The 26,240-nt window shown below is 41.5% G+C and overlaps 1 protein-coding gene across 2 annotated transcripts in view; it reads left to right on the forward strand.

Annotated features, from left to right (window-relative positions):
* Window positions 1–26,240, forward strand: part of crim1 (cysteine rich transmembrane BMP regulator 1 (chordin-like)) — a 163,494-nt gene that overhangs the window by 87,770 nt on the left and 49,484 nt on the right. For both annotated transcript variants that reach the window (XM_052145627.1, XM_052145628.1), the window contains exons 4-5: window positions 875–995; window positions 2,194–2,315. In XM_052145627.1, the coding sequence (XP_052001587.1) occupies window positions 875–995; window positions 2,194–2,315 (243 nt within the window). The remainder of the gene's footprint in view (window positions 1–874; window positions 996–2,193; window positions 2,316–26,240) is intronic.

Here is a 26,240-nt window from a genome sequence, read left to right on the forward strand (position 1 = left end):
TTTAATAGTAATGTTTAATGGTTCGGTTTAGTGAAGGGTTTAGGTTTAGGGTTGGGTATATTTTTGTGTTGAATAGCATGGCGCTGCTGGTCCAACAGCCAGATTAGCAGCAAACCATCTTGGTCTTTTCAACAGGCGTAAAACAGCACAAAGTTGGCAACGTATATATTCAGAAATGTCATTTGTCGCAAGAGCAATGATGGGTGTCTGTGGATTCACACCAGGAACCGGATAGTGACAGATTTGAATTCCTTGCAGGGTTTCTCAATTCGCTGTCATAGTATGTTAGTTTTAATATTTTCTGATCCTCTTCTGCTGCCATTCTGCTCTTTTCTGCAATATGGCAGCCTTGAGCAGAGATAACTGCTTGGCTTTAACATGACTTTAAAAACAGGCTTTTGAGACACACTTAAGCTGCAGAGTGTTAAAACCACAGATGCGTTTGTGGATAAGAAACATCTGTTTTTAAGTTCTAACATGAAATTAAAATCGACCCTGTTTATTTTCTTAGTGCACTTTACTGGTTCTATACTGGTCACATTTTTGCATGGAAGATTTTATCAAAATGTTATAACTTGCTACATCTCTAAATGGGGATTACGGCAAATTATATAACTATATCTATGTTCTTATTAATCCCAATGATCCCAAGCCTTTTCTGATAGAACTAAAAATAAAGACAGAATAAAAATTTTGGGTGAACTGTTCTTTTAAACCCACATTACATACTGTATCAGTTTAACCACTGTAAAAGGTATGTGCTGAAGTCTGTGGTATGATATAACAGACATATCATTTGCTTGAATGAGATTTGATGAGGTGTGTTAATTGGAGACTTTGATGAGGAGTGATAATTGTTGTCACATGTGTTTAGTGTTCAGTGTAGACTGCAGCACAGTAGAGTGTCCTCCAGTGAAGCCCGTCCAGTGTCCTGCAGACAGCTATGAGACTCAGGTCAGACTGACAGCAGATGGCTGCTGCACCCTTCCAACCAGGTTAGATTGTTATACTTGTCTCACTCACAATCCGGATTAGATGTTACTCCTGTCTCACTCTCACAATCCAGGTTAGATCATTATACCTATCTCACACTCACTATCCAGATTAGATAATTACACCTGTCTCAATCTCACAATCCAGATTAGAAATTGTACCTGTCTCATTCTCACAATCCAGATTAGACTGTTACACCTCTCTAAAACTCATAATCCAACTTCAACATTACACCTGTTTTATCTCAATTCATAATAGATGTTACATCTTTCTCACTCTCACAGTGCAGACTAGACCGTTACACCTGTTTAACATTTACAATCCAAATTAGATGTTACACCTGTCTCACATTCATAATTCAGAATAGATGTTACACCTTTCTCACTCTCATAATCCAGATTAAATTGTTACACCTATCTAACACTTACCATCTAAGTTACACAATCTAACACTTACCAAGAAGTTACACAATCCAGATTAGACATTACACCTCTCAAGATCATTATCCAGATTAGATAGTTACACCTTTCTCAATCTCACAATTCAGATTAGATATTACACCTGTCTCACTCTGACAATCCAGATTAGAAATTCTACCTATCTCACTCTCACAATCCATATTAGACTGTTACACCTGTCTAAAACTGATAATCCAACGTAGGCATTACACATGTCTTACTATCACAATTCATAATAGACGTTACACCTTTCTCACTCCAGACAAGTCTGTTACACCTGTCTCACTCTCACAATCCAGATTAGAGGTAACACCTGTCTCACACTGACAATCCATATTAGACCATTACACATCTCAAACTCACTATCCAGATTAGACCATTACACCTGTCTCACTCTCAAAATCCAGATTAGGCCATTACACCTTTCTCACTCTCACAATGCAGATTAAACTGTTACACCTGTCTAACACTTACAATCCAAATTATAAATTACACAATCCAGATTAGACCATTATACATCTCAAACTCATTATCCATATTACATAATTACACCTTTCTCACTCTCACATTCCAGACTAGACCGTTACACCTGTCTCACTCTCACAATCCAGATTAGACTATACACCTGTCTCACTCTGAAAATCAATAGATCAATGACTGGCCCTCTCTCTCTCTCTCTCTCTCTCTCTCTCTCTCTCTCTCTCTCTCTCTCTCTCTCTCTCTCCATCCATCCTTCTCTCAGATGCGAGTGTTTGCCCGGCATCTGCACCTTCCCGCAATGCTCAGCAGGGACTTCCCCTCAGGTTGTGTCCCGCGGTGACGGAACACCTGGGAGGTGTTGTGATGTGCTAGAGTGTGTCAACGGTAAGTTTTGTTTTCTTTCTGTGTTAATTAGTGTTTATGTGTGGGTGCGTTGGGAAGGTCGTCTAGTCAGTGTGTACAACCCTGTTGCTGCCATAGTGATCAGGCTAAGCACAGACAGATTACACACACACCCACAAAACACAGCTAGCTACAGTAAATACACACTTTTTACATACAATCCTACTTTTCTTATCTTTACAAAAAATACATTTTAACGCTTTTGAATGATATTTAATTATCTTACATTTTTTGTATTTTCCCTGTGTGCTGTTTTTAGAGGGATATTAAAGCTAATTTTCTCATTTTTCAAAATTCATACTTGAAAAATATTAAAAATATGTTTTCTTATTTTAAATTTCATCATTTTGAATAGTTGAATGTTTAGTAAGTTAATGTTTAATTTGATATTTTTATTTGCTTTGTATGAAATTATTTAATAATATAAAAGACTACTTCTTACATATGAATAAAGAGGAATATGGGGATTTTGACCATATTTGTCCTCATTGATAGTTCTCAAAGTATGATTGTTTTATTTATTTTAGTTATTTTTGTAAAAGGAGAGCAAACACTGTCACACATCAACATAAAGAACAGTTTTGTAGATTAATATTTGACTATCTGTTACATTTCCAAACAAATTAATATTTTTGACAAATAGATAGAAAACAGTGATACATTGCAAGTCTATGACTACATGCATTTGCTTTTTTTAAATGCCTTGAGGAAATGGCCTAAAAAGAGGCTTAGACCGCCATTATATATACAAATGTAAGTGTACTGTGGCCCGAAGAAGCATGTGGACACTTAAGTAACACTTCAAAATGCTTAAATGTCATTGCATTAGATATAAAATACCAAACTAAGTACTAAACCTTTTCTCAAGCATTTATTTTAATTTTTTTATGTTTTGGTTGAAAAGTGTGATTGGTAAATACCACGTGGTTTGATCTTTTGCTGTATAATGTAACTGTATTCATAAATGTTTAAGTCCAGCTTAAGAAGGGCCACTGTATCTTTTTGTGTGAGAAAAGAATGGAAGGAAGATAGGGTATTTGAATGAGAGATACTCACAAGATGGGACAAAAGGATCACAGTGTTGTACGTGTCAACACTGTGCACACACATATAAACACTACACATCACTCACTGACTAATAAAACTTGCACTCAGAATTGGGAAGAAGAGGAGACAGAAAGGGAGAGCTACACCCCACAGTCGCTGTGGGCAGAGCTGTGTGCAGGTGGTGGAGAAGTCTCTTAAATGTAGTGACTGTAGGGGGCAGGTGAAAGAATCCACAGGAAATTAGGACCAAATAAAAGCTGCAAACATCAGAGTACACTAGGCCGTATACCATATATTGGGCCTTTTCAATATTCTCGACAACTGCTGACAAAAAGACAACAGAATGAATGAATGAATGTTGCATTTATGTAGTGCTTTTCTGATACTACACTCAAAGCACTTTACACAGTGAACAGGGAACTCTGCTCAACCACCACCAGTGTGCAGCATCCACATGGATGATGTGAAGGCAGCCATAGTGCACCAGTACGCTCACCACACACCAGCTGTAGGTGGAGAAGAGAGAGTAGAGTGATACAGCCAATTAATGGATGGGGATAATTAGATGGCCATGATGGATAAGGGGAAATGGGAGGAATTTGGCCAGGACACCAGGGTTACACCTGGGATTTTTTATTGACCACTGAGAGTCAGTACCTCAGTTTAACCTATCATCCGAAAGATGGTGCCTTTTTACAGTGTAATGTCCCCATCACTACTGGGGAATTAGGACCCACACAAACCACAGGGTGAACATCCCCTGCTGGCCTCACTAACACCCTTTCCATCAGCAAACTTAGTTTTCCCCAGGAGGTCTCCCATCCAGGTACTGAAAAGTCTCAAACCTGCTTAGCTCCAGTTGGTAACCATTCTAGAGCTACAGGGTAATATGACTGCTGGAACAGAATCCTGGCTCCATCCAAACATGAAAGCTCAGAAGTGGTCTCTCTGAAATAAAAGGACTCAAATAATTCCACTTCCCCTCTAGTTGTTTATTTTCTTCCTGTTTCTCCTACAGCCAGGCCTAGGGCATGCAATACATGAAGGATATGGCAGTGAGAAATAATGCACTGCCAGAAGACTTGGTTTTCCATATTCATTGTTTGACATCAGTCAGTTTTGTTTCAAGCACATGTTTTTTCATCAAGGGAGCATGAAAAGGGGTAAATCTGAAATTAATTATAGCACAGTTATAAACAAGTGTGGAAAAACTAGTTGAAACAATGGCACAGCAGTCTTGTTCCGTGAGTTATGAAGGTTTGCATACAAAACACCTATAAATATTAAGGGAAAATGGGTGTAGACTTATGTGATTAGAATTTACGAATAAGTACAGAAGATTTTACCGACAAAGCAATATACAAATATATATTTATTAATATTATACAAAATGTGGAATATACAATTCTGCTCATGGATAACTAGTTAAGTTACTACTAAGTGCCTCAAACAAAACTCAAAACCAAATTAAGTGACAATTTGTTCCTCTGAAGCATGCATTGTAGAATCCTGGCACCATTGCTTCCCTGATTGTCTGCAATATGAATGGAGCTTGCAATGTTGGACTGGGTAGTACGTCGAAGTGCCATATATGGCTGTGACTTTGTCTAAATGGTTTATCAGCTGGACTGCTGCTGCATTCAACCTGGTTATCCATCTTGGTCAAGTTAGTTAGAGTGTGTAGACCACCTTGGACAAGCAACAAACCAGCTATTATGTTCCGAAACCAGTTTTACCCCCTTAAGCTTGTATGGCATGGTCTTTGGAACAGGGTAGTGTGAGAACAGGAAAATTAATCTATCTAAAGAAATCTATCTACAGCAAGGCCTAGGGCATACAGTACATGAAAGACATAGCAAATAAAAGAGACAAGGAGCGCCTCCCAAGGACTTTGCTTTTCCATACTCTGCGTCTGGCGACAGTCGCTTTCTTCTCAAGCACATATGTATATAAACATGAGAGCACAAATAGCGGTGTGGTACGAGAAGCCAGATTGTGTGTCATCTTCATGGCAGGCGGTGAAATTAGCCTTAGGCTGATTTGAGAACAAAGCGCTGAGGCCGAAGAGCAGCGCAGGGAGCATCAAAGCTCTGAATAGACATACAGGCTAATTGAACATCTGGCCACCGGTGGCTGTGTACAGTGCTGAGGCTGATCTCATATTCCAAAGTTGAAAGGGGGAGGGGGAGAACATGAAGGAGCAGGGAAATGCGAGAATAAACTCATCCACATGAATGAACAAAGACTGATTAATATTCAAAGTTATCACACAGACGTCATCAGTTGAGTGTCCTTCTCAAGATTCTCTCATAGAATGATTCAAATTGACATAACAGATAAATATACTACTCATGAAGCCAATAATATTGCAAGTGGTCACGTTGCTAAGGCACCACATACTGGAATGGAAAGCTGCCACTTTACTTTGTTAATACCTTAATTTGTTTTACATAAGGCTGGCCTGCTTGAAACAGTCTGCTTGAATGCATAATTGGAAGAAGGAGCAGGCTTCTTTTAATCATTTCTCTTCTTTGTAATGTGTGGTAAGCTCTATTCAATACTAATAATTAAAATATGTCTCACAACTCAGACTCATTAAATTTAGTTTATATTGTGTTTATTTGAAGTTCAATTCTCCATAGTTTATCCCATTTGCACTGCATGGACTGTACCCTGCTGTATAAACTATCTGGTCCAAGCTAGTCTAGATAAATCTAGCAGAGCCAGACTTTTTTATATTTGCATAAAGTGTGGTCCACTTTATAACTTCTGCACGTTCTGCAGTTCTGTTTATTTTTTTATCAACCTGGTACCTTGAAAACACGTCTTTGCTTGCTTAAGTGCTGGTAAAAACGTGTTCACTCTGAGTCCCGGAAGTTACATCAAGCTTGACATTTTTGTTTGCAATATGTATCAGATGGTTAGTGAATGGACTGTGGGTGGAGTGTGGACATGCCAACTGAGGCTGTTACTTGGTCTATATGGTTGATCAGATGGTCTACCAGCTGGTGGACCTGATTCGACCGGGTAACCATCTTGGTCAGTTTTATTTAGAGCTAGTAGGCCACCTTGGACCAGAAACCAGATACCATGTCCAGAAAACCAGCTTGACCACATTAATCTGGTAGAACATGGTTGTTAGCTGGGTAGTGTGAGCATAAAGGCATCTACTTTACATAAAGCCAGGTGCGCACTGTCCCTTTTTTTATACAATTGTTGCTTTTGTCTTTGCAGATGTAAGCTGTGTGCTGATGTTGGTTGTAATACTACATTTATGTTGCAGATATAGTTGATTAATTTCATAAATAGAATATATTTGAATGAGGTAATTAACCTGGTTTAGTTTGGGGAAGTGTACAGCATACCATAAGTGTCGTATGTGAATCAATTCTTTTTAAAATGCATCTTTAAAGAAAATTAAAAGATAGAAATAGGGAAATAAATTAAAAAGAAAGAAACATTGTTAGCACAATGTAAATAAAATGTGTTTGTTGTCATGATGCATCTTTTTCATCATTAAAAACCCTTTTGTCTACAAACTTTTTTGTCAGTAATTTAGTTGATGAGGTTAACAATATTTTGTGGGGATGCTAAATAACTTTCAGAACTTTGTTGGTGGCTACGATTCATTGCAAAGGCAATTAATTGGCCAACGCTGAAGCATGACATACAAGCATTCCAAGACTGCTGATTTTCCCTTAATAAAGAAAGCAATCTATTCATGATTCCTGAACTTTGCCTCAGACATCAAAATCCTGGCCAGAATCTTGCTGTGTGCACCAGGCTTAAAGAAGCACAGTTTTGAAGATTCCAATGAATATCTGAGAAGACCATCTGAGCCATTTCCAAAGAAATTCACAGCTTGATGATTCTAGCTGCAGCAAATGTCAGACAGACAGAATGCCATCTTACTCTGCCAGTCTCTCTCTCTCTCTCTCTCTCTCCCCAAGGCACCCCCGCATGCACTTACAAAGGCAAGTGTTTGGGATGGCAAAGGAGTGAGCATTCTCAGACTGTGTTTGCGCAACAGATTCCTCTCTCAGACAGTGATGTCACCCGCTTGGGGTGTAGATAAGGAGAAGGGTTTGATTAGCGAGTGTATGTATGTGTCTAATCTGAAACTTTCCCACCCTGAGCTAATCGGCACCTCCTTTCCAAAAGTTCAAAAGCTTGATGTTCTCTCTATTTTCATGAACTGGCTGTACCTTATCCTCTTTGACCACAGGAAGGAATTAAGGCATCTCAACATTTTGTGCCTCTTGTAATGGATTGTTTTGTTGTGGCGCTTCATGTCTTGCACATTTAAATTAAGGTGTTTGGCATTGAGTTTTACTCATTAAAATCACAGCTTTGTTGGCAGCTACAAGTCTACAGTTTTTCCATAAAAATTAGAATGTATTTATCATCAAAAGAATTTGCAAATATGTTATTTGACTGCAGCAGCATAGATTTGGCTTGTCATTAGCTATATTTTTAGTCCCCTTATTAGCTTTGTGTGTCTTTACACATAAACTAGTGCACTTGTTAGCCCCCATGCAAGCAGACACACTCCTACAAATCCCATCTTTACTCGAATGTTTTCCCAGAAATGGGTTGTCATGGAGAAGGGCATGATTGGCGGTTTGTGCAAGCTGTTCAACTTGGGAATAGAAGGCAAGTTTATGGCGGTTATAAGCTCTGGTTTCGTGCTCTCAGTTCAGATATTCCTCTTCTCTTCAAGGAGAAAATGTTCCATAAGGCTTGTAGAAGCTTGATTGTCTTTCCAGCACTTAAGCAGTTAGCATTAGGATTATCTCTGTAAACAGTAGCTTGTTGTTCTACCTTAAATGACGTACGGAAATCGGGGAACAATGGGCTCCCTTTCTGAGGACAAGCATGGATTAGGACATCTAACTATGAAGTAAAGTACTTAAACAGCTGCCCATTCTTCCGATAGATTATATGCCTTGAAACAAATTTTTTTTTACTAGGCTCAGCCAGAAAGTGACATAACAATTTCAGAGTTTAACTGGTAGTGTAAACACATTACATCATGGCCCTGTAAGAAGCATGTCTTTTAAGCCTTTCAGAGATAGCTTTGTCTGAAAAGGAAAGTGATATTAAGGTGGGGCTAGAATAGGAGTCAGCAAGTGGACATCCACATAACGTATGCGCTGTGAGGCCTGCAATGATTGACAGTGCCCCGAAGGCACTATGCTCTCTCCTTTTTTTTTTTATACTCCGCTCTTATTTATGTCTGCTCCAACACAGCGGCCGCTATCTTTCGCAGATAAAGGATGGAAAAACATGCACACAAAGGCGCCGTTTTGTTTTTTGACAAGTTAGCCTTGATTTGCAGGTGTTGTGCAGTTGTAGTGATTTGCATGTCCAGAACAGTGGCGGATCTTGGCAGTGCGAGGCACAACTGCGAAGAGGTGCGTTATCACATTATTTAGTCTGTCTCTCAGTAGCTGCAGCCAAAACAAGCTAGCCTGCAGCATAAGGGAGGGTTGCAAAACACTGGGAGGTAGCTCCTGTTGAGCTGTGGTACAGAAAGAGAAAAATAAATGCTAGATTGAGTCCTTCTAAAGAGGCCCTATCTTCTCTAACATCGAAAAAAAATCACCTCAAGCATCTGAGAGGATGTGAATCACAATCTCCTCAGCCTTTCAATTCTATTTCTTCTTCATGGTTCGGAGTATTTTCTTTTCTCTCCTAAGGGTGACACTAAATCTTTGTATCGCAACAGAATGTAGAAGTTTAAAAGGGTTGTATCATGGAAAACAAGACATTCTTCGCATTTATAAAGAAGAATTCGATCTACACTATACATACCCTAATTTCCACAACACCAACACCGCTTTCCAGTTCATCCAGACCATTTATTGAAACAAAAAAAAAATTATTGTTCAGAAATTGTCTTGGTATTGACATTGAAATCATTTGTACATTAACATGTAGCCACATTAACGTAATTCCCTAAGCATTCTCTTAGCAAGTAAGTGCATCCAGGCTTTTCTAGATAACACAAGCTCAAATTTAAGTGTCAGAATGCAATTCATAATGCAGCATAAGTATGCTTTGCATTTCAGCATTGTCACAAGGGTGGATATAGTGGGCATTTGGGCAAGCTGTCATCTTCTACAGTTAGTTTTCTTTTTCAGGTAAAATACTATCATGGCGAAGCAACAGTTTGAAGAGAATCTCTTTTAAACTTTTTAATCTTTTAAAGGCACAGGCATTTGAAGATATTGACTCGATAGCTAGATTTCCATTCACATATTAATCAGGCAAATTATCGTGCAAATTGATGGATATTGTATAAAAAATGCTGGGTGAAAACACCAATATGCAAATTAAGTTTCCGAAATGAGCATAAACTTTTTAAATGTTTTATTCAATAAGAAGACATGCATGTAAACTAAGATGGAAACACATTTACTGAATATATTCCTATCGGAATATAGATATGCATCAAAAATTACTTTTCTTCAGAGACTAAGCATGTCATCAAATGAGCGGCTGCTATTACCTCCCAGAACTGCCTGACAATGCTGAACACTAGCAAACATAAAGTTTGTCAGAGCATTTTGTTTGAGCGCTCTAACCCGCAAGTAATTTATTACATTTAATAAAGAGCAACATCGGCTTCTTAAATTGTAATTTCTGTTTTGCACCAATTTCCCCAGAAGTGACTATTGTGCTTTCTTAAACACATGGGATGAAAACGCTGCTTTATTCGCAAATTGTTTTTGAGATATTCCAATATTTGTCATACATTAAACTTGCAATGTGGATGGAAACATAGCTATTGAACACTGAGGTTTGTTCTGCAAGAATTCACATTAAGTACGTATGTACTACAGGACTGCTAAGGCAAGGCAAGGCAAGTTTATTTATATAGCACATTTCATACACAATGGTAATTCAAAGTGCTTTACATAGAAGAGATTAAAATAAGAATAAAAAAAAATAAGAATAATTGAAACAGTTTAGAATAAAATAAAATACAGTACAAACAGTCGGACACACAGTGGCACAGTGCTCATTCAGTAAATGCACAGCTAAACAGATGTGTTTTGAGTCTGGATTTGAATGTGACTACTGTAGGAGCACATCTGATCTCTTCTGGAATCTGGTTCCAGCTGCGGCTGGCAAAATAGCTAAAAGCAGACTCTCCTTGCTTGGAGTGAACCCTTGGTATTTCTAGCTGATGTGATCCTAATGATCTGAGTGATCTGTTGAGTTTATATTCAGTGAGCATATCTGCAATATATTGAGGTCCTAGCCCATTGACTGATTTATATACCAGTAATAATACTTTAAAATCAATCCTAAATGTAACTGGGAGCCAGTGTAAAGACCTGAGGACTGGTGTGATATGTTCATATTTTCTGGTTCTGCTCAGAATCCTGGCAGCAGCGTTCTGTATGAGCTGCAACTGTCTTATGGTCTTTTTGGGAAGGCCAGTGAGGAGTCCATTACAATAATCCACCCTACTGGTGATGAAAGCATGCACAAGTTTCTCTAGGTCTTGACTGGAAACAGAGCATCTAATTCTTGCAATATTTTTCAGATGATAGTATGCTGAATTTAGTTATTGCTTTGACATGACTACTGAAACTAAGGTCTGACTCTAGAGACACACCAAGATTCCTGACTTGATTTTTAGTTGTTTGACCCATAGCGTCAAGGTATGCATTCACCTTGAGAACTTCATCTTTGTTTCCAAACGCTATGACTTCAGTTTTGTCTTTGTTTAACTGAAGAAAGTTTTGGCACATCCAACTGTTAACTTCATCAATGCATTGGCACAGGGAGTCAATGAGGCTGTAATCGTTAGGTGATAGGGCTAAGTAGATCTGTGTGTCGTCTGCATAGCTGTGGTAAGCAATTTGGTTCTTTTTCATTATTTGGCTCATTGGGAGCATATACAGGTTGAACAGGAGTGGCGCAAGAATTGAGCCTTGAGGGACTCCGCATGTCATGGACGTCCACTCAGACTTATGGTCTCCTATACTCACATAATAACCTCTCCCTTCTAAGTATGACCTGAACCATTTTAGGACCATCCCAGAAAGCCCCACCCAGTTTTCCAGCCTGTCAAGAAGTATGTTGTGATCGACAGTGTCAAATGCAGCACTGAGGTCGAGTAGTACCAGTACTGATAATTTGCCTGTATCAGTATTTAAGCGAATATCGTTTATTATCTTTATGAGCTGTCTCTGTGCTGTGATGCGATCGGAAACCAGATTGAAAATTGTCAAAGTATCCATTTGAGTTCAAGAATTTGTTCAGCTGATTGAAGACAACTTTTTCAATGATCTTGCCTATGAAAGGAAGATTTGAGATCGGTCTATAGTTGCTTAATATGGTCTTATCCAGATTGCTCTTTTTCAAGAGGGGCTTGACAACTGCAGTTTTCAGGGAGTTTGGAAAACTCCCAGAGAGAAGTGAGGAGTTTATCACTTCTAGGAGATCTGCTTCAACAGTTGAACACACTTTTGAAAAAAGATGTGGGAAGTGCATCAAGGGCGCAGGTTGATGTTTTAAGGTGCTGTACGGTTTCTTCCAAAATTTTGCCATCAATTTCTTTGAAATCAGACATAGTAAGTACTTTCTCAGGTTGTGGTTTGATTTGAATGACCACAGCACAACTCAAGGATGTGCTGATCACCTTTCTGATATTATTGATTTTTTCAGAGAAGAAAGAAGCAAACTCACTGCACTTGCTGTCTGAGAGCATTTCACTGGGAATCTGGCTTGGGGGGTTTGTCAGTCTCTCTACAGTAGCAAAAGAAGCTTGCATTCCATTGGCCAAGCATCCACATTTGCATTTGCATACTTTTTGGTCCAAAAAATGTTGACTTACAGTTTAAGTGGACTTCAGTGGAAATATATAATGCTACAAAAGTATATAATATGGCCCCTTTTAAGACGTAAAGTTTTTAAAGGTTTGTGTGGCACCTGGTTAGAGATTGAATTACTAGCCACGATTCTTCTGCTACATTAAATTGGTGCACACGGTTTCATATTTCAGCATGAACCAATGTGGGAGGTATCTGTATGAGTACAACTTTGTGACTGAAGGATTATGTAAATCCTCCACGTTAAGGTTAGCAGGCTCTGAACGGTAATGGATGTGTTATTTTAGGTTGCGCTCTGCTGCTCTTTTTGGGCACTCTGAAACTGAGATGTGGAGGTGTTTTAATCTCCAGATGGAGAATTTCATTACTGCCTCTTAAAAATTCTGTCAAAGTCTTAGAGTTAAATATAAAGTATTTTTCTGCATGGCTAAGATACACTTTGTATAAAGAGAGACAATCTTTGTGTATGTGTAATTCTATATCTGTATTTTCAGCAATTCATATGAGAACACTGTACATTGTTAATTTGTATCATCACTTTTGTCATATGCAGATGTGTGGAGGGCTGGGCCGTCATATAGATTGCATAGTTGACTTCTGCCACTTACCTCATCTTGCTAGACCTTGCAAAATCTTGCTAGTGCAGCCATGCACTCAAACAATTCAGATGGGGACAGTTAACAGCTGTTGGCCTCAAGGCCCCGGAGGGGACCAGTTGGATCGGTCTTGAGACAGAGAAGGATAGTTGTCGGCGTCTCTGGGTAGTGTTTCCATGACTACCAATCTCTTCCACTAATTTACACTGTTTCAAGATGGGAGAGAAGCTCCTGTGAGATTTTGTATGAGATAATGGCTGTATGCAACACTGTACATTATTAAAATTACCTTAAGGCCAAAATTGGATCAGCAGCATTTTGTTTTTGTTTATTTTATTTTATTTTTTCTAATTTTCTGTGCTGATTTTAGAGGGAATATCTGTGGAATTCTGCGGAATGGATTTAAACATGCTAAAATGTGTTAAATGGAGCTAAATGTACTCTTATTGGTAAACGTTTAAGCATTATCACATTAGCCAAAATATTAAGTCAGCATGAAGTGGCAATTACATCCTAATTTACTTTGGTGGTGTCGTGTATTTCCAAATGAAATTGTATTTCAACGAGAGAAAATGTTGGACAGGAATTGATTAGACCGTGAAAGTGGATTCTATATGACAGATAGTTTGAGGGGAGGGGTTGAAAAAGATCATCAGCTGAAAAGTCGTTGCAGTCACAGCAAGTTTGTTTAAATTCTATGAACTTAAGTATGTATTTATTTTTTCTTTGGAACCTCACACAAAATGACCACCCATTAAACATGCCTGCAGAATGTAAATGGGGTCAATTTTAATAATAATAAAAAAGGGGTGAGGATGTGTGGAACTTTGTGAATGGTGGGAATTTCAATTTGTAGAAATCTGTGGAGCTTCTGGTTCTGTGGACACAGATTCCCTGTGGTTCTACTTGCATATAAATATGCCTCAGTCTGAAGGAAATAGCTTTAGTAGGCCTGATATGAAATATACTAGGCATAACTGCAAAGACTGAAATACTCATGTAGAATCAAAGCAAATCAGCCAAGATGATACTTTCTAGAGTAAATACTTGAAACAAGGCTATGAAATTTGAGAATTATGAGAGTTGCTGAGAGTGTAAGAAATGTTGACAGGGCCTTGACACTTTGTGGCCTACACAAGCGTAAAACACTCTGACTTAAATGTGAAGTCAATTTTAAAGACGTTTCTTAAAGTTTTTTTTTTGTTGAATTTAATTTACCCTTCCAAACTCGGCAGCCAAAATTGTTGGTGCGTTATTGGACTACTGCCTTTAGACTCAGTAGGTTGTCATTAACAACATGAGCCCCTTGGATATGTGGTTTTCAATATCTATCATTACGCAGGCTCAATTGTGTTACTGTAGGTGTTGTTTAAGACTGGGAAGGAACTTGTTTACGAGGATCTTAAGGAGATACCAGAGTCGCCAACTAGAACTGCTGTATTCATAGCTTTATTACATTTCTCCCAGGCTAACAGTTTGTCTTTTTGGCAGTGAAGAACATAAGTAATTGAGGCAAATTCTGAAACTAGGGATGTACATAACCACTGTACTAGGGTTGGGCGATGTCCCCTAAATTGGCAGTTGACGACGTTGACAGTAAAACATCGTGATGGACGATGATATCGTCGGTTCGGGGTTATATAATTTCATATAATTTTCAGAAATTATATGACAAATTATAATTTCGTTATTTTACTAACCCAACTAATGACTCGTCGGCGCTTTATCAGTAGGTTGCACGACACGTGAACTAATTAGTAGCCTACTCATCCGGGCTTTTTAATATATTGCGCCTAAGAAAAAAAAGTCGTCTTTGGGCAGCCTTCTTGCGAAGAGAGCAGCCACAGCCACGCTCACTGATTAGCAAAAGGTCGAGGCAGAAATGACCATGTACCCGCAGGAAATGGCCATTGATGGGGAAGAGGACCCGCTGACTTGGTGGAAAACGAACGACAAAAGGTTTCCGTTCATGGCAAGATTAGCACGGAAATATCTGTGCATATGTGCTACCAGTACTCCATCAGATCGGGACTTCAGCACAGCGGGTAGTGTAGTTACTCCAATCCGCAGCTTATTAAAACCAGATAAAGTGAATATGTTGGTATTTCTGTCCAGAAACATCGAAATTTAAACATGGCCTATGGTGAAAGATATTAGTCTTCTTTACACATTTTTCGCCATCCGTTGCGGAGCTATTCGATTTTGCATATTATTTTTTAAACGTTCATTTGTGTAGTTCATATGACCACTTTACAATATTTCAATAACATAATTTATTTTGTAGCCTGTGCTGAAGTTAATTGTGCTGCTAATTATAAGTGAAATGTTAATGCCGAGTTTCGGTCTGAGTGTTGTTCCCGTTTTCTTGTTTTATTTGTTGTTCTTCTATGTTTTAATAAATGTGTGTTATTCATATTCACCTTGTTTCTTTCATTTGATTTGACATTATGGATTTATGGCCAAGGAAATTTTTCTTTAAAAGTATTAACCAGACAAAAGTTATTTGAGGTTCGCTGGTCTGGGTTTATCTTAAACTGCCGCTTCAGTGTATACAAGAGCTATGTGACAATGAGCAAGATTTTCTGAGACACTACAACTACTAATAATGAATTAATAAAGGCTATTTTCTTGAAATAAAATATTTTAATCTAAATGTACAGTGTAAGACATGTAAAAAAAAGACGAAGCTAACAATCAATATTTGTGCAGCCTGCCTGACACGGTATTTTCACAGACTAACACGTCACGTCTCAGGCATATACTACAGTATTTAAAATAGCATATATGCATTAGTTATATTCTCAATTTAATTTACAGAGCAATCCCTGCAAAGTTTTTAGGTTAACTATAGAAGAGACTAGGATTAGTGAGTCACACTAGCAAGACTTGCAAAAGGGGGCGTGGCATCACGATGGTGGCTCTACATCGTGATGATGGTCAGCCATCACGATGGACGATGATATCGTCCATCGGCACAACCCTACACTGTACACATTTTTAAAAAAGACTAGTCGGTGAGTTGTCTGAGGGACTAGATGATTAGTATAACATAAAGAGAAGTTCATCTATAAATTAAAATGCTGTTTATTTTACTCACCCTTATGGTTTTCCAAACCAAAGACTTTATTTCTTGGAACACAAAAGGAGATGTTATGTAGATTGTCTTCAGCAGTCTGCTTCTTTTATGTTCCATGTAATAAAGAAAGCCAGATGGGTTTGGAAATAGATGATGTGGTGTAAATTATAAAATAATAAATTATCAGATAAATAACTAGAACCTTTTATTTCACAAAACGTCTCCGATACGAGTGTAACCTTGGTTCCCTGAAAGGAGGGAACGAGACACTGCTTCAGTAGCTGAGGCTATGGGAGGTTCTCCTTGGGGTGGTGGCCTTGAAAACCAATACCATCATGTCAATTTGATTGGCTGGTTATGCTTGGTGCTTCGCCTCATGCTTTAGTTGTCGCAGGAATATAAACCAGAGCCCAGTTCCACACCATCAGAATTTTCTGACTGAAGGAAGGAAAGCGCATCTCTCGGTCCCTTAACTGCAGAAAATCAGTAGTGCAGTACAGCTACTCAGCCTCCCGTTCACTCCTTTCAGTCAACAAAGGTTACACATACCTGAACCATTCCCTTGTATGTCAGTCTCTTCGACGCTGTGTCATTAGCTTATTCTGTATACCAAAACACCATGCTACTGATAGGGCAATGCCCACTAGCCAATAGGATAGTAAAAAGGCTTTGCTATAACCACCCCTTCATACAGAAAAGGAAGGAAGTGGAGAAACAAACCGTTATGGTTCGATGTTGAGACTGAGACACTAGCCATACCGGGTAGTGGTCCAAAGTATTAACACATCCCCTCACTTATTTGGAAGGGAGCAGAACGGTCACCTGACTAAGGGCATTGGAACCATGAAACTACTGCATCCAACAGCCACCTCCAGGAACCAGTGGCTGTTAGGCCATTTCTGCGCAACTAGTATCACTGTTTTCTTGTCTTCCCATATCTTGGACAATACTTGATGTAGCAAGCGGATGGGGTGTAATGAATATTATTAAATATATTGCATTTTGTTGGCCATTTGTGAGCTAAGGCATCCAAGCCTAGTGGAAATTGTGTCATGGAGTACCAGAGGCAACAATGCGTGGGCTACAGGGAGGCAAACATGTCCACCTCTGCTTCCCTGAATAGTTCTCAAATACTCTGAACTGTCTGAGGATCGATTCTTCATTCCCTACACCTGGCACCCTTATGCGATACTAAATCTGCTTTTTATTGTACATATGGATGGGAGACTTGACTCGCTCCCAGCAAACAGTGGCAGGAAAAGCGAGAGTGCTGTCCTGGGAAGGCAGAAGAAACTGCTCACAAGGTCTTTCCAAAAAGCATGCCTCAAGTTTGTGTTGTGACATGCCAACCTTATGACACGTAACCTCAAAAGTAAAATTCAGGTATCAAAGTGACCTGTGTCACATCACCAAATCGTTCTTGGCTCATGACTGAAAACTGAGATGGTTGCTAGGCGACAAGGTTGTGACATGGCAATTCATCCCGTCAACAACAGTAAAAAAGGGGTGAAGCTGTCCTTTTTTACAGGGTAGATGTGCAGCTCTGGAAGCACAACATTGGCGGCAAACTGAAGCGCAGCAACACGATGAACACATTTCCCCTCTTTTTTTAGCAACCCTTTTACCTGCCCTTGGGGAAAAAAATATGGTAAGCACCTCACCAGAGTTCATACAAAGCTCACTTAATAAAAGTTCAGCTATGTAGCTGTGGCAGCGGGGGCGTGGTCAAGCGCCTGTCCGGGAGAGAAAAGCGGTGAGGGCGCTTACACCTGAGCTAGATTATGTCTAACACCTGTCTCTAACTTCAGTGAGCACGGGGAGAGCGGCATAAAAGGCAGCCAGAGGGCCTCCATGACAGAGAGAGAGGGACATAAGAATTACTGTGGTTGTGTGTGATAAAAGCTGACTGTTTAAAAGTGCTCTGTGCACGTTGTGTTTGAAAAGAATAAAGAACCTCACCTCTGAGCCGCTGTGTCAGGTGTCATCCCTCGGAGGAGGTCGTTTACACTGGTGCCGAAACCCGGGATTTGTTCGTCCAAGTATGGAGATGGGTCGCCCCGTAGAGTCCTCCCAGCTGACGGAGGTCCTCCAGTCCCTCGCGACACTACACCAGAGCCACCAACAGTCCCTGCTTGAGCTCTGACAGGACCAGGATCGCCGTTTTTTTTAGATCATGCGGGCTCAGGCAGAGGACCGGCACGCCATCCGGAGCCTCCTCAGCCAGGAGGCCGCGCCGGCCACAGCCGCGACCCCGGACCCCCGCTCCACGCTGCCCCCGCCCACGTTACAGAAGATGGGGGCAGCAGATGATCCTGAGGCCTTCCTGGATTTGTTTGAGCGGACGGCAGAAATCTGGGGCTGGCCACATGAACAATGGGCAGCCCGCCTAGTTCCACTCCTGTCCGGGGAAGCTCAGCTCGCGGCTCAACAACTGCCGGCAACTAACCTCCTGGCCTACACAGACCTAAAAAGAGCCATTTTGCAACGGGTCGGTCGGAGCCCGGAAGAGATTCGTCATCTCTTCCGGGGCATGAAGTTGGAAAAGTCCGATCGCCCGTTCACGTTTGCCCAACGGCTCCGGGACGCCTGTCGGAGGTGGCTGCTCGCGGGGGACCACGACGTCGAGGGAGTTATCGATCAGGTGGTACTGGAGCAGTTTGGCCAACGGCTGCCCCGGAAAATGGCAGAGTGGGTCCAGTGCCACTGCCCGGCGTCGCTGGAGGAAGCCGTTCGCCTTGCGGAGGACCATCTGGCGGCGATCCCGAGGGCGGACGAGCCCTCCTCCTCTCTCTCTCTTTCCCCTTCCCCTGTGTCTGCCCCTGCCTTCGCCCCCTCCCCTATGTCATTTCACTCTGTTCTCTCCCCAGGGCCCGTGCCTGCCCCGCGCAGGCGTGAAGTGTACCAGAGACCAGCTTCCCGGCCTTGGGAGAATGTACCCTCCCCTTCCCCGTCATTCAGCCGTTCTCCCCCTCAGGTGGGGGCTCCCGCCAGCACAAGTGCGGGCGCAACGCCTGGGCCGGCCTGTTGGAGGTGCGGAGACCCGGACCACTTCCGGGATCAGTGTCTGCTGATGGAGGTGGGGACGGTGGTGCGGGTCTCCGACGTCCTGCAGGCTGCCCCCAATCGGGCTGGAGCATACCAGATTCCGGTAAGGATCGGGGGGGTATTTACCAAGCTTTGCTGGATACCGGCTGCAATCAGACCACCATCCACCAACACTTGGTTCAACCCGGGGCTTTGGGTTTAGCTAAAATGTTGAGGGTGAGGTGTGTGCATGGGGATGTTCACAAGTATCCCATGGTGACTTTGGCGATTAAATTCAGGGGAAGAAACCATAGTGTGGAGGCAGCGGTTAGTTCCCGCCTCACTCATCCGCTAATCTTGGGTACTGATTGGCCGAATTTCAAAGATATTTTAGAGGGTATTTGTGCGGATGGGTCCTGCATAAAGAGGTGTGCGGTGTGCGATGCTTTGGCAGGGGAGGCGGAGCCAGGGCCGTCCTCGGCTGCTCTGAATGACGAGGGAAGGGGCGAGGTGGCCACCCCTCCTCTCAGGGAATTCCCTGAGGGGGACTTCCCTCTAGAGCAGTCGCGGATCTAAACCCTTAAACATGCTCTTGACCAAGTGAGAGTAATTGATGGTCAACAGCTTCGGCCGGGCATCGCCATTTCATACCCATATTTTGCCATGATTAAAGATCGGTTATATAGAGTGACGCAGGACGCTCAAACGAAAGAGGAAGTGACACAATTATTGATTCCACGAAGCCGCCGGGAAATGGTTTTCCAGGCGGCTCTCTATAATCCTGTCCGGTCACCTAGGGGAACGGAAAACACTTCTCCGTCTAATAGCCCGTTTCTATTGGCCGGGCATTGGCGGTGACGTCCGCAGGTGGTGTGCGGCATGCCGTGAATGTCAGCTGGTAAACCTACCGGCCACCCCAAAAGCGCCATTGCGCCCTCTTCCATTGATCCAGGTCCCCTTCGAAAGAATTGGGATGGACCTCGTCGGGCCATTAGAACGGTCAGCACGCGGACATCGCTTCGTGTTAGTCCTAGTGGATTACGCAACGCGATATCCGGAAGCGGTGCCTCTGAGCAACATCTCCGCACGTAGTGTTGCAGGGGCACTCTTCAAGATAATCTCCCGGGTGGGGATTCCGAAGAAATCCTCACCGATCAAGGCACGACTTTTATGTCACGCACACTTCGCGAACTTTACGAGCTCTTGGGCATTAAATCGATTCAGCACTAGCGCTTACCATCCACAGACAGATGGCCTAGTGGAGCGATTTAATAAAACGCTCAAGAACATGATCCGTAAATTCGCATTACCGATGACGCTAGAAATTGGGATAAGTGGCTAGACCCCTGTTATTTGCAGTACGGGAGGTCCCGCAAGCCTCCACAGGGTTCTCCCCATTTGAGCTCCTGTACGGGCGGTCCTTGACGCCATCCGCTGAGCTTGGGAGGAGGGACCTTCTAATAGTAAAATGAAATTCAGTTCGTTCTCGATCTTAGAGCAAAACTCCACACACTGGGGCTGACTAACACAGGAGAATTTGCTCCAAGCTCAAGAACGCCAACGCCGGCTGTATGACAGGGGTACTCGGCTAAGGGAATTTGCACCGGGAGACAAGGTACTCGTATTACTCCCAACATCGAGCTCTAAATTACTCGCCAAGTGGCAAGGGCCTTTTGAGGTCACACGACGAGTAGGGGATCTTGATTATGAAGTTAAACGTACCGATAGAGGGGGCGCACGTCAAATATATCACCTCAACCTCCTGAAATTGTGGAGGGAGGAGGCGGCCTCTGTGACGTTGGCCACGGTAGTTCCGGAGAGGGCGGAGCTCGGAGAAGTCGTCCTATTCACTGACCAGGAGCAAATTATAACAATGAAACTTGGGTTTGGGTTCCAGAGCATGAGAGATGTTTAACCGACCCAGAAAGAGGAAAATTCTGATGGTGTGTCTCTGGGCTCCGGTTTATATGCCTGCGATTATACAAGCATATTGTGTTTAGCCAAGCATCACCAGCCACTCAGATTGGCATGATGATATAGGGTTTTAAGGTTACTGCCCCTAGGAGGAGCTCCCATAGCATCAGCTACTGATGCATCGTCAAAGTGACCGACTTGAACGGGAACTGTCTTAGGCCTGTTTACACATGACTCCAAAATGCAACCTGTATCTGAATGTTGTCCACATATGCATTGAAAAGACAAGTGTAAACACGTTTGTGATCAGAATGTGTTCTGAACTGCTTATCCTGATCCTAAGGTATGTAAGTGTAATCTAAACCCAATCTAGCCATCATATCTGCATTCACAAGTTGATGCCACACAGACCCCACCCACTATCATTATACCCCATTATAGAGACCCTTATTGATTAATGAATATGATATGCTATGTATGCTAAAACAAAAATAGAAAAACACAGATTACACAAGAAGCCTGTGTGATGAGGAGGAGGGTGGGATGCGGCAATGAGAGAGTGAGTAGAGAGAGAAAAAACTTGCTTGCCTGTTCCCAGACACGCTGTCGCCTGGTCCTCGATCACGCCACCCTCTGGCGGTTAACAGACGCTCTTAACTGAGCAAACCAGAGAACTTGCTCCCTGCCGGATGAAATGCCCCTCTATGTTCTGGCAGCCGGTAAGTAGCCCCTCTGCCCCTGGCAGCAGCTCCACCGCTCCAGGCGGGTGGCAGCGAGCCCCTCCTCCCCTCACGAACGGCGTCCGCTGCTCCTTTGTGCAGACGGTAGTGGTGAGGACTCCATGACACTGCATCCCTCCTCCCTCCCGGGCTTCGGCACTAATGTAACAAGGTTCAAATGGGAAAGGAGGCGAGAACTGGCTGAACAGTCAAAGTAATATTTTAATTTAAACTTAAACAAAAAGAAACAAAACATAAACGCACACAAAACTCTCTCTTCCTCAAATTGCAGCATCCCGCTGCACTTATCCCTCTCCTCGGCTGATTAGCCCGATTGGGGGCTTGTCATGTGTAGTGACAGACCGACCCCACCCTCCTCCTCGTCACAGCCTGTTTAACTGTTTACAGCATATTTACAATGGAGGGCAATTTTGTAGTTTTTTTTAAATATATATATTTTTTATGTTCTAATTGTAAGTGACCACTGCAGTGCATGTTTGTGTCGGGGGAGGGGTTTAATTTATATAATTGTTTAAGTATTTTATGTTGTTTTTATCTCTTGTGGATGGAATCAATAAAATACAAAAATTAAACAACAGAAATGCAGCAGGATAGCCAGACTCTATTTTTTAACCCTTCTAAAGGCATGAAAGGCAAGTTGTAAACGTTTTTAAATTGTAAAATATACTGTGTATCAAAAACTTAATTAATTGTCATTTTTATTTTATTTTAATTAGGTTTTTTGTTTTAAATGTTTTTGTTAATGATGCAAACACTGGTCCAAACGAGTCTTCTTGACTAAAACAACCAGCAAGATTTCCAATACCAGATAGACCAGCACCAAACCAGCATAAATCATCCTGGACCAGCATGCAAATTCTTGTAAGGAAAAGCTGGTATTTTCAGTAAGGACCTTATCTCTGCAGTTTTATTTCTGCAGTGAGGTCATAACAATCAGCAAAACAAGTGAGGGCGAGCACAATATCTGCTCTTCTACAAATCTCTCGTTGCATCCAGATGGCTTGGGTCAGGCTTTATCTTGAAAACATATGATATTCAGCAGGAAGGGGTATGAAGCAGTGTTTTTTATTTATAAACTATGGCATTCAAAAAGACAAAACCAAGAAAAAAATACTAGTACCTTCTACTCTTGCTCAAACAGCATTCCACCCCATGTTGAGTCACCTCTAAAAGGCACACTGGATCTAAATTGAAATTTACATAAACTTAGAATTAAGTCATTCAAAAAAAAATGTTAACCACTACACAGATTTAATATTAGCAAACTATAGTTTTGGCAAGTCGTTTAGGACAGTGGTTCCCAACCTTTTTCCTTGGGGGCCCCCCCATGTACCTATTTAACAATCCGTGACCCTCCCCCATATATATATATATATATATATATATATATACTATGCATATAATACTATGCACACACACACACACACACACACACACACTGTATATAGTAACTAAATTTTTAAAAAAGTTTTAAGTTTTTAATGACATTTTATTACATGAATACTCAGGAAATCTTTTAGCCTAATATTTTCATTTTTACACAACTAGTAAAACGCAGTTGTTTATCTTTTTTTCAGGATTTTGTGTATAAACATAGAATACTGAATGTTATGACGTAATGTTAAATATGCACGGTAGAATGCTGTATGTAGCTTACTTACATGCATGCATGCACAGATCCTTATTTTTTTACAAGGCTAATCATAACGTCAGCGTAAACACATAACGCTAATGCCCACCTTGGGCTTGCATGCCTTTGACTAGTGATGGAATGTCAGGTGTAATGCCAGTGACAGCCAGTCTAAAATCGCTGTGAACTTCCAGTCTGTTGCGTGACTTTGTTTTTATAGCCACAAGGGCACTGAAGGCTGTCTCAGAGAGGTAGGTGGTACTGAAAGGAAGAATGATCTTTGTAATGGCATAGTTTGCGAGTTTAGGTGCGACAACAGGTCCCCTGGCTATCCAAAGCCTTTTGAATCCATTCTCCTGGAAGTACTTTTTGACAGTGAATCAGTTTGTAGTTCAGCTGAGCTCATCTTCACAGCCAAGATATTCCACATCTTCAAGCCTGGATGTGAATGGATCCATAACCCACGACTCCTTGGATAATGTGTCAACATCCGCAAAGCGGGACTTTAATTCCTCCTGTAGCGAAGTCATGTAACGGCAAAACTCGGCGCGCAAAGATGCACTCACGGTACCCCCAGAATGTTGAAGCAGCAGTGGAAAGTGTTGTAAATGCCCCTGTGACATTTTTCCAGCCCTGTACTCCAGCTTGCGCATAAAAGCATCAATTGCTTCTTTGCACTCCAAGATGTTTGACTCAGAGCCCTGCAGTCTCTTGTTGGTCTCATTATAAAGAGTGAATATGTCAGCAAGGTATGCGGTTTTGATCCAGAACACATCAGTCAGCTGCTCCAACAATGTGTTTTGATTTCGCAGAAATTCCAGGATTTTATCCTGCAGTTTTAGAAAGCGCACAAGCACTTTGCCACGCAAAAGCCAGCGCACCTCCGTGTGTAGCAGTAGAGTTTGGTGCGCTTCATCCTCACACAGTTGTGCAAATAATCTCTGGTTGGTAGGGCGAGCTTTAATGAAGTTTACGACTTTTACAACTGTTGCCAGTGTGTCACCAAGGTCTCTGGACAGTTTTTTACTGGCGAGTGCCTGGCGATGTATCATACAGTGGAAAATTACACAGTCTGGAGCCTTTTCCATCAAACGGCTGTTAAATCCCTTATTTCTACCCATCATCGCGCAGCTCCATCCGTGCAGCAAGCTTACCTATATTTGTGTAGGGCAGATTGTACGATGTGAGGTATGAATCAACAGCCGTAAAAATATCCTGACCTGTAGTTGTTGTGGGTAAATTGGTAGACATAAGTATGTCCCATTTCAACTCATCTCCGTCCACATACTGTACATATACGATAAGCACAGACTCTCCCGCTACTGTAGTCGTTTCATCCAGCTGTATAGCAAATTGGACTTCTCTAAGCTTTCTGTGCAACTGTTTTTTGCAGTTTTCTGCCATTTTATCAATTCTGTCTTTAACAGTGTTGTTAGAAAGTGGGACAGATTTAACCTTTTCAGCTGCTTGTGGGCCACATAGTCCCTACACTATTTTAATGCAGGCGGGTTTGATTAACTCCTCTCCAATATTATGTGGCTTTTTTGCCTTGGCAATCAACAGCGAACACTCAAAGGAAACTTTAGTGGCGTTCTGTAAATCACTACCTGCTTTTTCGAATACTTTTCTGATGTCTGTCGATCTTCTTGACAGAGCCATCTCTTTTTTTCTCTCTAAGAATTCCTTATTTTTGCCGATTGTCTCTGGGTGCTTCGTTTCCTGGTGTCTTTTCATCTTGCTTGGTTTCATGCTGTCGTTTGCCAGTTTTTCACCACAAAAGACACGTTCTGGCCGAGACTTGTCTTGGCCTTCAATAAAACCAAAATTTATGTATGTTTTGTCATAGTGTCTTAACTTTTTCTTCACCTCCAGTGGGTCAGAAGTTTACATACAAAGAATGTTAACTGTGCCTTTAAGCAGCTTGGAAAATTCCAGAAAATGATGTCATGCCTTTAGACAATTAGCCAATTAGCTTCTGATAGGAGGTGTACTGAATTGGACGTGTACTTGTGGATGTTTTTTAAGGCCTACCTTCAAACTCAGTGCCTCTTTGCTTGACAGCATGGGAAAAGAAAAAAAATGTGTGGACCTCCAAGGTTCATCCTTGGGAGCAATTTCCAAATGCCTGAAGGTACCACGTTCATCTGTACAAACAATAGTACGTAAGTAAATACACCATGGGACCACGCAGCCATCATACCACTCATGCAGGAGATGCATTCTGTCTCCTAGTGATGAAAGTAGTTTGGTGCGAAAAGTGCAAATCAACAATCAACAGGTAGACAAATATATATATCCACAGTAAAAACAAGTCCTATATCGACATAACCTGAAAGGCTGCTCAGCAAGGAAGAAGTTACTGCTCCAAAACTGCCATAAAATAGCCAGAAGTGCACATGGGGACAAATATCTTACTTTTTGGAGAAATGTTCTCTGGTCTGGTGATACAAAATCTGAACTGTTTGGCCAAAATTACCATTGTTATGTTTGGAGGAAATATGGTGAGGCTTGCAGGCTGAAGAGCACCATCCCAACCGTGAAGCATGGGGGTGGCAGCATCATGTTGTGGGGATGCTTTGCTGCAGGAGGGACTGGTGCACTTCACAGAATAGATGGCATCATGAGGAAGTAAAATTATGTGAATATATTGAAGCAACATCTCAAGACATCAGCCAGGAAGATAAAGCTTGGTTGCAAATGGACAATGACCCCAAGCATGGCCTCAGTGGCCATCACAAAGCCCTGATATCAATTTGATAGAAAATTTGTGGGCAGAACTGAAAAAGCGTTTGCGAGAAAGGAGGCCTACAAACCTGACTCAGTTACACCTGTTCTGTCTGGAGGAATGGGCCAAAATTCCAGCACCTATTTGTGAGGAGCTTGTGGAAGGCTACTATGAAAGAAATAAAAGCTGAAAAAAGTCATTCTTTCTACTGTTATTCTGACATTTCACGTTCTTCAAATAAAGTAGTGATCCTAACTGACTAAGACAGGGAATATTTTCTACAATTAAATGTCAGGAATTGTGAAAACG

This window comes from Xyrauchen texanus, chromosome 16 (genome assembly GCF_025860055.1).
Source record: "Xyrauchen texanus isolate HMW12.3.18 chromosome 16, RBS_HiC_50CHRs, whole genome shotgun sequence".
Lineage (NCBI taxonomy): Eukaryota > Metazoa > Chordata > Actinopteri > Cypriniformes > Catostomidae > Xyrauchen > Xyrauchen texanus.